Source organism: Spinacia oleracea, chromosome 1, assembly GCF_020520425.1.
Source record: "Spinacia oleracea cultivar Varoflay chromosome 1, BTI_SOV_V1, whole genome shotgun sequence".
Lineage (NCBI taxonomy): Eukaryota > Viridiplantae > Streptophyta > Magnoliopsida > Caryophyllales > Amaranthaceae > Spinacia > Spinacia oleracea.
Window position 1 is genome coordinate 114764980 of NC_079487.1, and position 13706 is coordinate 114778685.

Consider the following 13706-nt stretch of genomic DNA (forward strand, 5'->3'; position numbering starts at 1 on the left):
TAGTTACTTGATTTCTGCTTGATTTCAACAAATACCTTATTAAAAAATACAGTAATTAATTATATATCTGGTAAGATACTACCTATTGGTCAGATTACTAACATTGATTCAAGATTTTCGGGGTTGACTTAACTAGGTGTATCTCACGGGAATATGGGTAACTAAATGACACATAAATTGCATGCATATGGTAAAGTCAATCCAAAATTTTGAGTCAATTAACGTTCAAAAGGTAATATATTAGAGCATAAATTTTAATAAGTTAGTTAAACACAATATTTTTTTATAACGTACTTTTCGCAAAAACTCGACTTTACGTAGTACTCCTTGATATTATGTTTTTTTTGCCAGTTACTACCTCTGTTTCATAAAGATCTTTAGGGTTACTATTTGCACAAATATTAAGATAAAAGTTGGTTGAATATATTAAAAAAAATGGATAAAATAAGAGAAATATGTAAAAAGGTGGGTAGATTCGATGAACGAAAAAATGAATAAAGTAAAAAAAAAAGTGAGTGAAAACTTGTAAATGTTGTGGAGTAAAAAGGGTAATTAATGTAGTAAATTTAAATTTTCACATCCAAAAATGGAATACAATATTTGTAGAGAACGTTATGAAACAAACTAAAACGGAAAGCGTACGAAAAGATCATTATAAAACGGATGTAGTAATTCATAATATGTTTTCTTTTGACATAGCTAAGCTAGAAATCTTTTTTTGATCCCCTAGTTACTTTTAAAATAATTTCATACGCGTTGATTAAGTAGCTTAGCATTGAGTTCACTGACTGGGTGCCCTCAATTGGATAATAAGACCATTTAAACCATGAAAAATTGTTTGAAATTTCAATCCAGTACATGTTCTTTATAACTCTAACTATATATATACTCTCCTAAATCCTAATCCTAGTTAACTTGTTTGTTCATTCACCTAATAATTTTGATTTTGTGTTTTTCTTGCAAATTTACGTATCTTTTTACTCGTTAGATCATGAAGCCACAACAGCCTGCGGCAATGGGAATTCCCGTGGGTCAGGGAACCGCCCCATTTGCACCCCTGAATCAACCAGCCGCTGCTGTTGCGGACTTCTCTACTGGTCTTTGCGATTGTTTCTCCGATATTGACCTATGTAAGTACCCATTTTTATGCTTATAGGCCGGTTGTATTTCCTCCAATTTTTAATACTCGCAACGTTTGTTTATTTTACACTATTCACCTATTCTATTTTTGACTATTGTTGGTGATTTATACGTAAGATAAAACATAATCACGTAGGATCTTGTTAGATTCGTCTCAATTTGTATTTTCAAAATATTAACTTGTTATAATTTTTATCCCCATTGGGCCTTTGGGGGTCCCTCTCACATTTTTTTCCTCTTTCCTTGCATTAATACATTAATGATAGTAGCTCGTAAATTAAAATTATATTACACCCTCTCACATTCTCGTGGACATAAGCAGGTTGCTTGACTTGTTGGTGTCCATGCATTACTTTTGGACGGATAGCGGAGATAGTTGACAAAGGTTCCTCATGTAAGTATCACTATTTCCGACGTTGATGAATCTTTAAAAATCCGATTTTTTTTTTTTAATAATACTACCTCCATCCCTAACTAATATTTTGTGTACATTTGATCCTAAAATGTAGCATGTGGAACAAGCGGGGCATTATATTCACTAATTATGGGCCTAACTATGTGCCAATGGATATATTCGTGTACATATCGTACAAAATTGAAGGCACAACTCGGAATGCAAGAGAATAATTGTGGAGATTGTTGTACCCATTTTTGGTGTGAGCCTTGTGCGTTAGTTCAAGAGTACCGTGAGCTTCAACGCCTTGGCTATGATCTTGCCCTTGGTAATGCTCTATTTATATATATAATTAACCATATATATTACTAATTAATTAAATTACTAATAATTCATTTTTGAATTATGTTGTTAATTGTAGGTTGGCATGGTAATATGGAGAGGCAAAATCAGGGAATTGTGATGCCTCCATCAGTGCCAGGTGGCATGACCCGATAAGTCAGATGACATGACTTTATGGGCACGCAGTCATGCACGCTTGTGACTTAGGCCGGAGCTCACTCGATCGAGTTAAAAAGTTGTATATTAATCAAATAAATAAACAAATGAATGTATATGTAAATTTGTTTGTACTTTTGGTTGGTCTATTTGATTTTCTATCATTTGGAGCTTGGATGATTTGTTGTTTAAGTTGCTTGCTTTGGTCTTATTTATGAGGATATGAACTTGTGTAAACAATTATCTTCCATGTTGTAATATTTCAAGTATTTTTTTTCATGGGAGGATCAATGAATGAACTTTATCTTTATTTTAGAAATTGTTGAGTGAATTAAGCCCTTTTCAATGAAAAAAAAGAAGTAGAATGAGTCTTTTTGTATGGTCTAGTGTGGTCGCTATAATGAAAATAAATGAAATTTATACTTCGTATAAAAATTACAAAATGTCACGTGTTGATGCAATATCGAACGATAAATCATTAAATTCAAATTCCAATGAAGAATTTATGTCGTATCTTTAAAACAATTTTGCTCCCTTAATGTATATTTTAGACATGTTTTGTTCATCTTATTTCTACTCATTTCAGACGCCTAGTAAGTCACCATAGCTTGATTGAGTAGAGATGTTAAGCAAATACCTTAAATACAGATCAAGGTCATGAAATGAAATATAATGGAGTCAAATTAAGATGTTGCTTTGAGTACCATGGCCGGTTATTAGGCTGTGCAACCAACCCAACAACACAGGGCCCCCAACTTTTTGGGGCCCCAAAATCCAAATATTTATTTAGTATAAATAAAATTTAGAACAAAATCAACTTTCAAGATGAAGAAAACAAGGCAAGTGAAGGAGGCGCCAGAGGTCAGGTGTTCGATTAGGCTAACCTCTATTTGTGAGTTAGTTAGATTTTCTAAAAATAATTCTCGTTAGTTTTTGCTCTTGATTTATTGGCTTCTTCAATAAGAAACCCGCGCAATCTTCTAAGTTTCAATAAAACACATACCTGGATGGCAAAAAAAGAGTTCATTTGACTGTTTGAGAGTCTAGAGAGGACTAGGGGAGGGAACTTAAAATTACCCATATTTATGGAAAATTTTAATGTTGTGTAACACCCATTATGAAAGTCAGAAAGTCCAATAATTTATGGCACAAGAGGGCAAGCGCAGAGCACTTGCCAACTTGCCATGTGTTCAAATTCAAACCCTAATGTCTTTGTTAAAGAAAAAAAACTTCGAAACTATTAATGGCGGAAACTATGGGCAACAACTTCAATTATAAGTGTCTTATCAAATTTCGGGTGTCATCCCATAATTTTTGGGTCAATCATTTTATACAGTCGTGTATCCTTTTCTGAAAGTTCTTTATGCTTTATAATATGTGTCCAAAATATGAAATTTTTTACTATAAATTCTCACTATTATTATACATCAAACATTACCACGTGCCTTATTAAATTCGTCTCGTTATTTACTTTCAAAATATCTACTCCCTCCGTTTCTTTTTGTTGTATCCATTTCCTTTTTAGTCGTTTCATAATGTTGTATCCACTTAGAATCTTTTCTATTTTTGGACATACATTTTTTTCTAAAATACCCTTACATTTCAATCTAATTACCAAAATACCTAAAGATTCTACCCATATTCCCACCTAATTTTCCCCACCTATAATATTTAATCAATTTATTTTCCCAACCTCCATTATTAAATTAATATTCCCTTCCCATCACTTTCACTCTCTCTCCTCCCTCTCTTTTCTGTTTTCCCTCTCTCTCCTCCCTCATGTTTTCACTCTCTCTCCTCCCTCCCTCTTCTGATGCGTCTCCCCTCCCTCCTCCCTCAAAAATTTCACTCTCTCTCCTCCCTCTTTCTTCTGATGCGCCTCCCCTCCCTCCCTCTTCTAATTTCATATCTCTCCTCCCTCAAATTTTTCACTCTCTCTCCTCCCAAAACCTCTTTTGTAGATTTCCGCCGCAACCACCACCACCACCACCACCACACCTCCGCCGCCTTTGTGTTTCCACCACCATCTCTGGAAAAAAACTCTATATTAAGGCTTTAGAGGGTGAAATTCGACCTTAAAAATTCTAGATCTAGAGTTTTCATGGTCGAATTTGATCTCTAAATCTTCAAAATCTTGGATTTATGGTAAAATTGTTGATTTTTATTTTATTTTGTAGATTTTTGTGGTTCAAAAGTCGATTTTCTGTTGGTTGATTTTGTTCGAATTTGTTGATTTTTGGGTTGATTTTTTGCGTTGATTTTTGGTTGCTTTTTGGGTTCGAATTTGTTGATTTTTTGTTGCTTTTTGGGTTCGAATTTGTTGATTTTTGGATTGATTTTGGTTGCTTTTTGGGTTCAAATTTGTTCGATTTTTTGTTGAATTTCTTGGTTGAATTCTTGATTTATTTGTTTGAATTTTTGTTCGAATTTCTGGGTTGAATTTTGTGTTGATTTTTGGATTGATTTTTGGATTTTTTGGTTTCAAATTTGTTGATTTTTTGGGTTGATTTCTTGAATTTTGTTGGTTTTTTTGGGTTGAGTTTCTGGGTTGAATTTCTGGGTTGAATTCTTGATTTTTTTTGTTTGAATTTTTGTTCTAATTTATGGGTTGAATTTTTGTTGATTTTTGAGTTGATTTTTTTGTTGTTTTTTTTTAAAATTTCTGGGTTTGAATTTTTATTCGAATTTCCAGATTGAATTTTTTTGTTGATCGTTGTTCGAATTCCGGTAAACAAATTTGTGGTGAGAAAATCTGATTATTTTATTAATAATAATACAATATCTCCCCTTTACACTAATTATTTATTGCTTTCTCTCTCCTTCTTTTATTCCAATCACTTACACACAATCATTTCTCTTACACCCAATCATTACACTTATACCCATACAAACCAAGATTCTATTTTTCTTAAAAACCCAACTTGATTCCATATGGATACAACATTTAGAAATGGAGGGAGTACTTTTTAGATTTTTTTTTCTCATACAAAATTGAATATCTTGTGATTAAATATTACATTGGAGTCCGTGCAAATAGTGATTGCAAACTTAAAAAAAATGGAGGTATTATAATTTAAAACATCAACTATATATATCATCTTACCACATACTCCCTCCGTTCCTAAATAAGTGTCCACTTTGGACATTTACGCGGGATTTAATAAAACTGAGTTGTGTGTAAGAGGTAATGATTAGGAATGTGTTTTTTTGGGAAAGGAAAAATTAGATAATTGTTTATTGATAAAGTACAAATAAAAGTGGATGTAGTGATTGAAAAGTGGGAAAAGTGTAGAATGTGTAAGAAAAATTAATAATGATTTATGGAAAAGTGAGAAAAGTATGTGGAAAAGTGGGAAAAGTGTATGAAAAAGTGGAAAAAGTATATGTTCAAAAATGGAAAGTGGACACTTATAAGGGAACGCTATTTTTGGAAGGTGGATACTTATTTAGGAACGGAGGGAGTACTATATATAATCAAAATTTATTTGTTGTCATCATAATCGTACTTGAGAATCTTCATCATACAAGTATACAACCGAGGTACAACCGTACAAGTATACAGGCCGAGGTACAACGAAATCATGAAAATCAAAATGTCGTAACTAAAAGAGGACAATATGTGTACTCTGTATAAAAAAATGTCTAGACGGTGAATACGCTGTTACTCCGTATTTATCAATCATAACCAATAAATGTTCCTAAATGTTTTGTGCCTTGTGGCCGGAAATGCTACCACCTTTGGTTAGGAAAGGCACGTGAATGAGGGATTCTCCTTACCATTTTCCGCTATTCTAACTCATAGTGTCTGGTCCGCTAACTCACATCGAATTGACCTAAAAGAAATTTAGGTTTGATAGATCGAACCCTTTAACTTACCTTTAAATAACGTATAGGCCATAGTGGTTATTTAATAATTGGTTGACTAGAAGGCCAACTACGAACGAGGTTAATTAAACCTCACTACCTCTCACCATCTCATTTACAGCGTGTAATCCAGGTTGATAAAATTGAATTGACCAAGTCTACGTACCAAAAAAAATTAATTAAAATAGTAGACTCAAGAAACCAAACAAAACCTTTTAGTCTTTTACCATACTATATTTCCTAGAAATTTCCAGCTTCTTTAGCTATGTGTAGTACTATATATATGGCCTTACCCAAACTCTAATTTATTCCATTCATCACACATTCATACATATTACCTTATATACCAAACAACAACAACAAAATTCTCAAATCACGTACTCAATTTGTTTCGAAAAGGAAATTATATTCATTAACTAATTTATCATGAAGCAAGATCAGCATGCAATGGGAATTCCAGTGGCAGCTCAGAATCAATCCGTTGTTACCGGGGAATTCTCTACCGGTCTTTGTGATTGTTTCTCCGACTGTTCTCTCTGTAAGTCGTCCATCTTCTATTCAATTGATAAATAATATAGTGAATTACTCCATATTATTTACCGCCTTGTTTTACCATGGGGTTAATACGTGGTACTTATCATCATTTAAATTATACGAAAATGATAAAGGTCGCAACATGCGACCTTTAAGCCGTGTCACAATGATGACGTGACATGCTTATGTGTCATGCGACCTAAATTATATGTGTGTGCGCAGGTTGTTTGACATGTTGGTGTCCATGCATCACCTTTGGACGTATAGCAGAGATTGTTGATAGAGGCTCATCATGTAAGTATTATTAACTATTTAACCAACTTGATTAATTTTAATTTTGTGGATATTTGACATGAATAATTTGGATTAATTCTGATTTGTGGAAATTAATTAATTAATGCAGCATGTGGAGTGAGTGGAGCATTATATGCACTACTAATGGGATTAACTGGGTGTCAATGGATATATTCATGTACATATCGTTCAAAATTGAAGGCACAACTTGGAATGCCAGAAAATAGTTGTGGTGATTGTTGTACTCATTTTTGGTGTGAAGCTTGTTCTTTGTGCCAAGAGTACCGCGAACTACAACATCGTGGCTACGATCTTGCCCTCGGTACGTAATTAATCATTCATCTAATCTCTATTATACGATGTTCATATAGTACTCATGAATCCATATTAAATAAATATGATGAAATAATGAAACTATTGTATTACTTCGTACTAAGGCCGTAAGGCCTGCTTTAAAATGAGATAAATCCGCAACCTTCACTTTTAATACTAAACTGTTATCCAATTGAGCTATGACTTTTTATATATTATCTTTGAAAAATTAATATAAATATAATACAGAAAAAATAACTTGTGAAAAAAATTCTTACATAATTTCATTAAATATAATAATTAATTGTTATTCACATAATACTTCGGGGCGTCGCCCGGACCAAAATACTACTAGTTAGTTATTAAACCGATGTAACTTGTGATAATGTATTATATTTTAATTTTTACTGAAAATTGATCGATTTGTTTAATTGGTTATGATTATAGGTTGGCAGGGGAATGCGGAGAAGCAAAACCAGGGAATGATGGCTCCATCTATGCCAGGTGGCATGACACGATAAGCTGGGTGATACTTGATCAACAGATACTGGAATTAATTAATTAATTAATTGAAACTGGAGAATAAAAGTGTGTTGTGTTGTATACTTGTGTTGTACTCGTAGATTATTTGACTGATTCAATCTTGTGTGATTCTTTTTAATTTAATTGTTTGTATGAGTATCATTTTATCAAATGTTTAATTTGTGATGGTGTGAGTGTATTTATTTATTCGGATTAGTGAATAAGATAAAAGTTTTAACGAGCTGAGTATTTCTATTTTATTGCATTGTACTGCGTATGTTTATATATGCAATATCTATATTACGGAGTACCTAGCACTTCGTATTCACTATTTTGTAAGAGTACTACCTACGGAGTAGAGTATTTATAGTTTTGGAGAAGTTAAGCTTCCATACAAGTATAAAACATTTCGAGTTATAAGACCACCTTCTCTAATACTCCTTTTGTTCCTTTCTTATTACAAGGAATTTCTTTTATGAGAAAACACGAGAAATTTAAAAGAAAAGATAAAAAGATTAATTCGAAATAGGCCGGTGTATATCTTTTAATAATGAAAAGTTATTGTTATGATCGATATACAGTCTAGTAATGTGCCTCAACCCAAATTTTTATATGAGACTGTCCTCACCATCAACTGATGGTGAGACCAGTTCACACTTGCGAATCTAGGTATGTTACTTCTATTTGTTACTTTTTTTTTATATAATTTTAGAGGAGGTACTTTTTTAGTTTAGGTATGTTACTTCTATAGTTTAGATCTGTTACTTTTTTTTATATAGTTTTAAAGGAGGTACGCTATTGGTTTCGCGCTCGTCACACCATCAAGTTGATGGTGTGGCTGGTCTCACAGGAGATGCGCTAGTGCCTCAAACCATTTTTATTAGGAAAATGGTAAAATATTCGCCAAAGAATGCATGACAAGCGCCGTAACATTTCATCTGTGCATACCAAAACTTCCACAATGTTGTTAAATTGAGTTGCTATGTTCCTCTGCGCGTAAAGTGCATAAATACAAACGACCTGTTTTACGGGGTGTCAATTCAGATAAACGGATCGGATTTGGGTCGGATTTATCGGTTCGGGTTGATACAGGTTTATTTTGCGGTTCGGATCGGATCGTGTTCGAAAATCAATGAGTCCGATCAGTTCGGATTGATTAAGCACGGGTTCAAATCTGATCGGGTTCTATCGAATTATAATCGGGTCGGTCAGTTTGGGTCGGGTTGTAAATGGGTTTAGCCGGATTGTAACAGGTTCGGATCATATCGGGTCGGGTTCATCGGATAAAATTCTGAAATGGGTCGGGTTGAACAGGTTTACCTGGATTACATCGGGTTCAGGTTCTTATCAGTTTGAGTTCTTATCATTTCGGTTCTTATCGGTTTGGGTTCATACAATGGGGATAAATCAGTAGCGAGATGAAATGGGTAGTTGGTTGTACTTCATGTCTGGTCAATTAAGTTCTAAATTAAAAAATTACAATAACAAGATTACTAAAATCACAATTTCAATACGTTTATAAGTTATAATATCAAGGCTTTAATTAGGGGACAAGGGCGGTAACTAACTTTTAAAAATGTTAAAAATTTAAGATCAGTAGCGGGATTAACGGGTTACGAGTTGAAAACGATTCGATTAAACGGGTCACGAGTTGTAAACGGTTCGGATTAAACGGATTTTCCTCGGGTTGAAACAGATCAGGTCATTAATGGGTTTCGAATCCATTCAATTAGGGATGAAACGGGTCGGGTTGTTGCGACACGGTTTGTTATCAGGTTTCGGATCTTAATCGGGTTAATATTTATTTTTCGTATCGGTTCGGGTTCGGATTTAATATAATCGGATCGGATCGGGTTTCAGATTCCAGCTCGCGGCTTATTAATGGTTCGGGTTCTAAAAAACCGGGTCAACCCCAGCGGGTTCAACGGTCCAAGTTGAGAATTAACAGCTCTAGGTGTTTGTCCTAGTGATTAACATTATGACATGACATGTGTACAATAGGTCACATGTTCAAAATCTTTGAATCCCCTTTCCCCATGCATATTTTAATTTTGTTACGTAAATATTAGACTCAAGTTGAGTTTTAAAATCCTCGCTTGGCACCCGGTGGTTTTAAAAGCAGATGAAACTTCCACGGTTTCATAGTGAGACTCTTCCGTGTAAAGATCAATCGTATAGAAAACCATGTTAAACCACCTGCAATGCTCTTATACCTTCTCCTTTAGACGCGCATATTTAATCCCTAACTTGTTCTTTTGAATCATGTGTGAGAATGTTGGAGTTGTTCCTCCAATATTATGCTTCAAAAGAAGGAAATGTTTTTTTTGTCCTACATTGATTAAAAAAACAATTTCTACTTTCTTTACATATACCACTACTCTATAACGATTTGTTAGAAGACATGAGAGGTGGGTCTAGTAACCACACACACGTGCGTTGGGCGTATAGCACGGCATGTTCACTGTTTTGGCCCTTTTACTCACCGTTATAATTTTTGGTCGTATAATCAGTGCGTCATTTACGTAACGGCTAATTGATTGTTTTAACGATTTTGTTTCTGTCAAATAAAATCATCATGATTTCTTGCTTTGGTTACGAAAGCAATCAAGGACTAATTTATTTATTCCTTTTTTTTATACCCAATTTTCCTATATAAGTCTCACCTTCCATCCAGAAAAGATATACACGGAAAAATAACTTCTTCATCTTCTCCGTAAAATAAAACGTAAAATCACTAGTGGAAAATGACTCATTTGCATCGCATATTTAAGGTCATTTGCGTCGCACATTGTGCGACGCAAAAGGTCGCGACGCAAATGACTAAAAGTCATTTGCGTCGCACAAAAGTGCGACGCAAATAACTCTCATTTGCCACGCACATTAAGCTAATGTGCGTGGCAAATGACCTTTTGGCGCCAAAAAAAATTAGCCATTTGCGTCGCACATTAAGCTAATGTGCGACGCAAATGACTTTGAATTTCGTAAAAAAAATAGGTTTCATTTTAATATATACATATATATATATATATATATATATATATATATATATATATTAAAATGAAACCTATTATATAGTAAAATGGACAACTCATATTATTAAATAGAACAATAATTAGGCTAAAATCAGTGTAGTATCGAGCAACGTCCCAACAATCAAGGCCAAGGCATAGCAAGTGATGAGATCGAACGAAAAGCAAAAGACTGACTGTGATGCAAACAACATCAATTAGGCTAAAATCAGGTCTATTTAGCTACGAAAGCTGCTAAACCCCAAAAAAACACAATTTCTGATATTTCTCTCTCTTCTTCCCATGAACAATCAACCCAAAAAACATGCAATTATCCGAAAATCAACTTGGGAAAATCAAACTTTTCAAAATTCTCCTGATACACTCTGTTGAGCATACAAAACCTTTGGCCTAACAGACCATAATATCTGAGATATGTCCTCTCCTGGCTGCAGCACTCCAATAATATTATATTCAACTCCATCTGCAGTGACAATTTCAGATGAGTTTCACATAATAACCAATTACAAACAGCAAAAACAATAAAATCAGCATAAAGAAAATATCAGTGCTACACAAACAAATAAAACCGACATAAAGGCAAAGAAATAATTAAATTTTACTGACAATCTTAAGAACTACAACTAAAGGGAGATTCCAGAAAAATACAAAACTGCATAAACAAATTAACATGCATCATTGACGTTATGAACAGCAAAAGGTATACATCAGAGCCATGGTAGGATAATAACTGAAGGATTGCCTAGTATTTCTGAAAGAGTTCAAAAATATTCAGATTAAATTTACACAGAACATGTAAAACATTGAAAGGGTGCAAAGAAAAGAATCTCCCAAACTATTAGAGAAACAATTTTCAGATCAAGCCCCTTTTGCACAGTCTGATGCACTTCAAGAACAGAATTTAAGGCAATAAGAAAAGCTGTTAGAGAAATCCAAAAGAGAAGAATTGCTCTACCTCTTGCCCAGGCTCAAGTTTGATTTTCAGCAATTTGTGGCCAGCTTCTTCAAAATCTACACTGGACATAATTGTTAAATATATAGTTCTTCGGAGATTTATAAGGTTGGTTTCTGTTTCATCTTTTATCTGCATTTGCTTCTCTTCATCGTCTTCGTCGTCTTCATCATCGTCCTCATCATCATCATTTGGTCTACTCTGGGCTACAACTGCAACCAAACAAAACCAATGAATAACAAGCTGTGGGATTGCCTATTAAGCAATATTTACAATATAAAATATCAAGAATATATACGCCATATGGGCTTGAAGGAAAAACAGAAGCCATAATACAGTTTACCAAAGCAGGGGAGAATCGAAAGAAACTTCCATTGCCAACCAAATACTGCAGATATTATTAAGAAATAGAAGTATGAAGTCTGAAATAAACAGCACAACTACTGCACAAGTCTCTTATTTGGTAATAAGGGATTCTAAACGTAAGTAATTAATACCATCGTCTATAAGATTTGAATTTTTCATAACAAATTTTATCTCCAAATCCTCAAACTTGTTCATCATCACAAAATCACGAGGAGAATTGGACAAAATCATAGCGAACAGAAACGGAACGCCTGAAAATCTGTAAGAGTTTATGGGACTACAACCAACACAACGACATTCAAACCGACAAATAGAATTGCATATCAGCTCTGTGAAATCCTCATAAAGCACGAACCTTTGTGAGGATTGCATATCAACAAACAGCCTACTTGATCAACGATCATAACACCAACTGCATACTCATCAAAAATCAAACCAAATTCTAACACAAACCTTTTGGCGAAGCAACTGCATAATCATCAAAACAAAACCAAAATCTAACACGAACAGAAATTCAATCAAACCTTAATCATTCAGCGACCGAATTAAACAAATATCCTTCCAATTAGAAATTATCAACCAATCAGAAACCTTGTACAGCAGTAGAAGAATATAAATATGAAATTCGGCGATAATACTTCAAACCCCTAATTCAAATTGATTAAAACCCTTAATTCCTCAGCAATTGATTAATATCCTCCATCTTAAAAATTGCGCAAATATTACACCAATCAATCGGAAAGAAGCCAAGAAAAGCAGCAACAATCAATAAACCAGCCTATAAATTTGGAGAATTCGAACTTCAGAAATACAATCAAACCCTAATAATTTAGCAATCGTAATAAACAAACAGCCCTCCGATCAGAAATTAAACCCTAGATTCAAGAAGGCATAATAAATCAATTAATAAATTAAACCCTAGAACAATGACTAGTAATGAACGAATAAACTTATCTTTAACCAAGTCGTGGCGTGTATGAACACTGCCCTAAAGTTGAATTTGCCCCGTTACGTACACACGGCCTCTTGACAATCAACCTCCAGGGTTACACGACATCTATCTCGTTGGTGTAGTACAAAAAGATAGATTGAAAACGAAATTGAACGTTGCCCAAAATGAAACAGAGAGTATGTGTTTGAGAGGAAAATTTTCGGAGAGCAATTTTTCTGTGTTTTCTTTGTGAAGGAGGAAGCCAAAATAAATAACAGAAGGCTGAAGAATTATTTCGGGAAGGAAATAAATTCGGTAATCAATTAGAATCAATCAACGACTCAATTTCCGGAATAAAATCTGTAACCGTTATGGAAAATATTCGGTTACCAAAATACAACAACTAGCCGTTACACGGGATTGATTGGTGGCAAAAAGGGCCCCACCCACACCCGCGAACGCGCCGCGCCACTCGACCTCGCCCTCGCCCGGTCCCGGCCCGGCCCGGCCCGCGCGCGCGCGTGTGCGGTGGCCTAGAGCCTCCTCTCAAGTCTTCTAACAAACCTATTAGTGGAGTGAGGATATATAAAGTGGGTAAAACTCTTATTTTTTGTCAATGTGGGACAAGCACAATTTTCATTCTTTTGAAGCATCACTACCTATACTTCCAACAATCCCCCACATGATTCAAAAGAACAGGAAAAACTAGGAAGGAACGTTTTGGGCAACGGAGACTTTAGTTTTGAAAGTGTCAATGTCTTTTGGACTTGAATTAACACCCAACGCATACAAAAATATCTTACAGTTGTTTTAGGTAGATTTCTCATTGAACCTATCACGAAGTTAGTAAACTACTTTTGCGCGTTTCAA

General features: G+C 34.4%; 2 protein-coding genes across 2 annotated transcripts; both read left to right on the forward strand.

Moving 5' to 3' along the window:
• Positions 1 to 895: 895 nt before the first annotated feature.
• Positions 896 to 2342, forward strand: LOC110786824 (cell number regulator 10-like). The gene is made up of 4 exons (XM_021991400.2): positions 896 to 1130; positions 1463 to 1534; positions 1650 to 1862; positions 1956 to 2342. Exons 1-4 carry the CDS (start codon positions 992 to 994, stop codon positions 2030 to 2032), a joined length of 501 nt encoding a protein of 166 aa, XP_021847092.1. The 5' UTR covers positions 896 to 991; the 3' UTR covers positions 2033 to 2342.
• A 3854-nt stretch (positions 2343 to 6196) lies between these two features.
• LOC110786825 (protein PLANT CADMIUM RESISTANCE 2) lies at positions 6197 to 7816 on the forward strand. Its single transcript, XM_021991401.2, has 4 exons — positions 6197 to 6434; positions 6653 to 6724; positions 6834 to 7046; positions 7484 to 7816. The coding sequence occupies exons 1-4, from the start codon at positions 6323 to 6325 to the stop codon at positions 7555 to 7557; spliced, it is 471 nt and encodes a 156-aa protein (XP_021847093.1). The 5' UTR covers positions 6197 to 6322; the 3' UTR covers positions 7558 to 7816.
• The last annotated feature ends 5890 nt before the right edge of the window (positions 7817 to 13706 follow it).

Bases quoted from the DNA above. Each gene is read 5' to 3' on its own strand.
- LOC110786825 (XM_021991401.2), top strand. From the start codon at position 6,323: ATGAAGCAAGATCAGCATGCAATGGGAATTCCAGTGGCAGCTCAGAAT. The intron at 6,435-6,652 runs GTAAGTCGTCCA...GTGTGTGCGCAG, and splicing joins TTTCTCCGACTGTTCTCTCT to GTTGTTTGACATGTTGGTGT. The intron at 6,725-6,833 runs GTAAGTATTATT...TAATTAATGCAG, and splicing joins TGTTGATAGAGGCTCATCAT to CATGTGGAGTGAGTGGAGCA.
- LOC110786824 (XM_021991400.2), top strand. From the start codon at position 992: ATGAAGCCACAACAGCCTGCGGCAATGGGAATTCCCGTGGGTCAGGGA. The intron at 1,131-1,462 runs GTAAGTACCCAT...GGACATAAGCAG, and splicing joins TTTCTCCGATATTGACCTAT to GTTGCTTGACTTGTTGGTGT. The intron at 1,863-1,955 runs GTAATGCTCTAT...TGTTAATTGTAG, and splicing joins TGGCTATGATCTTGCCCTTG to GTTGGCATGGTAATATGGAG.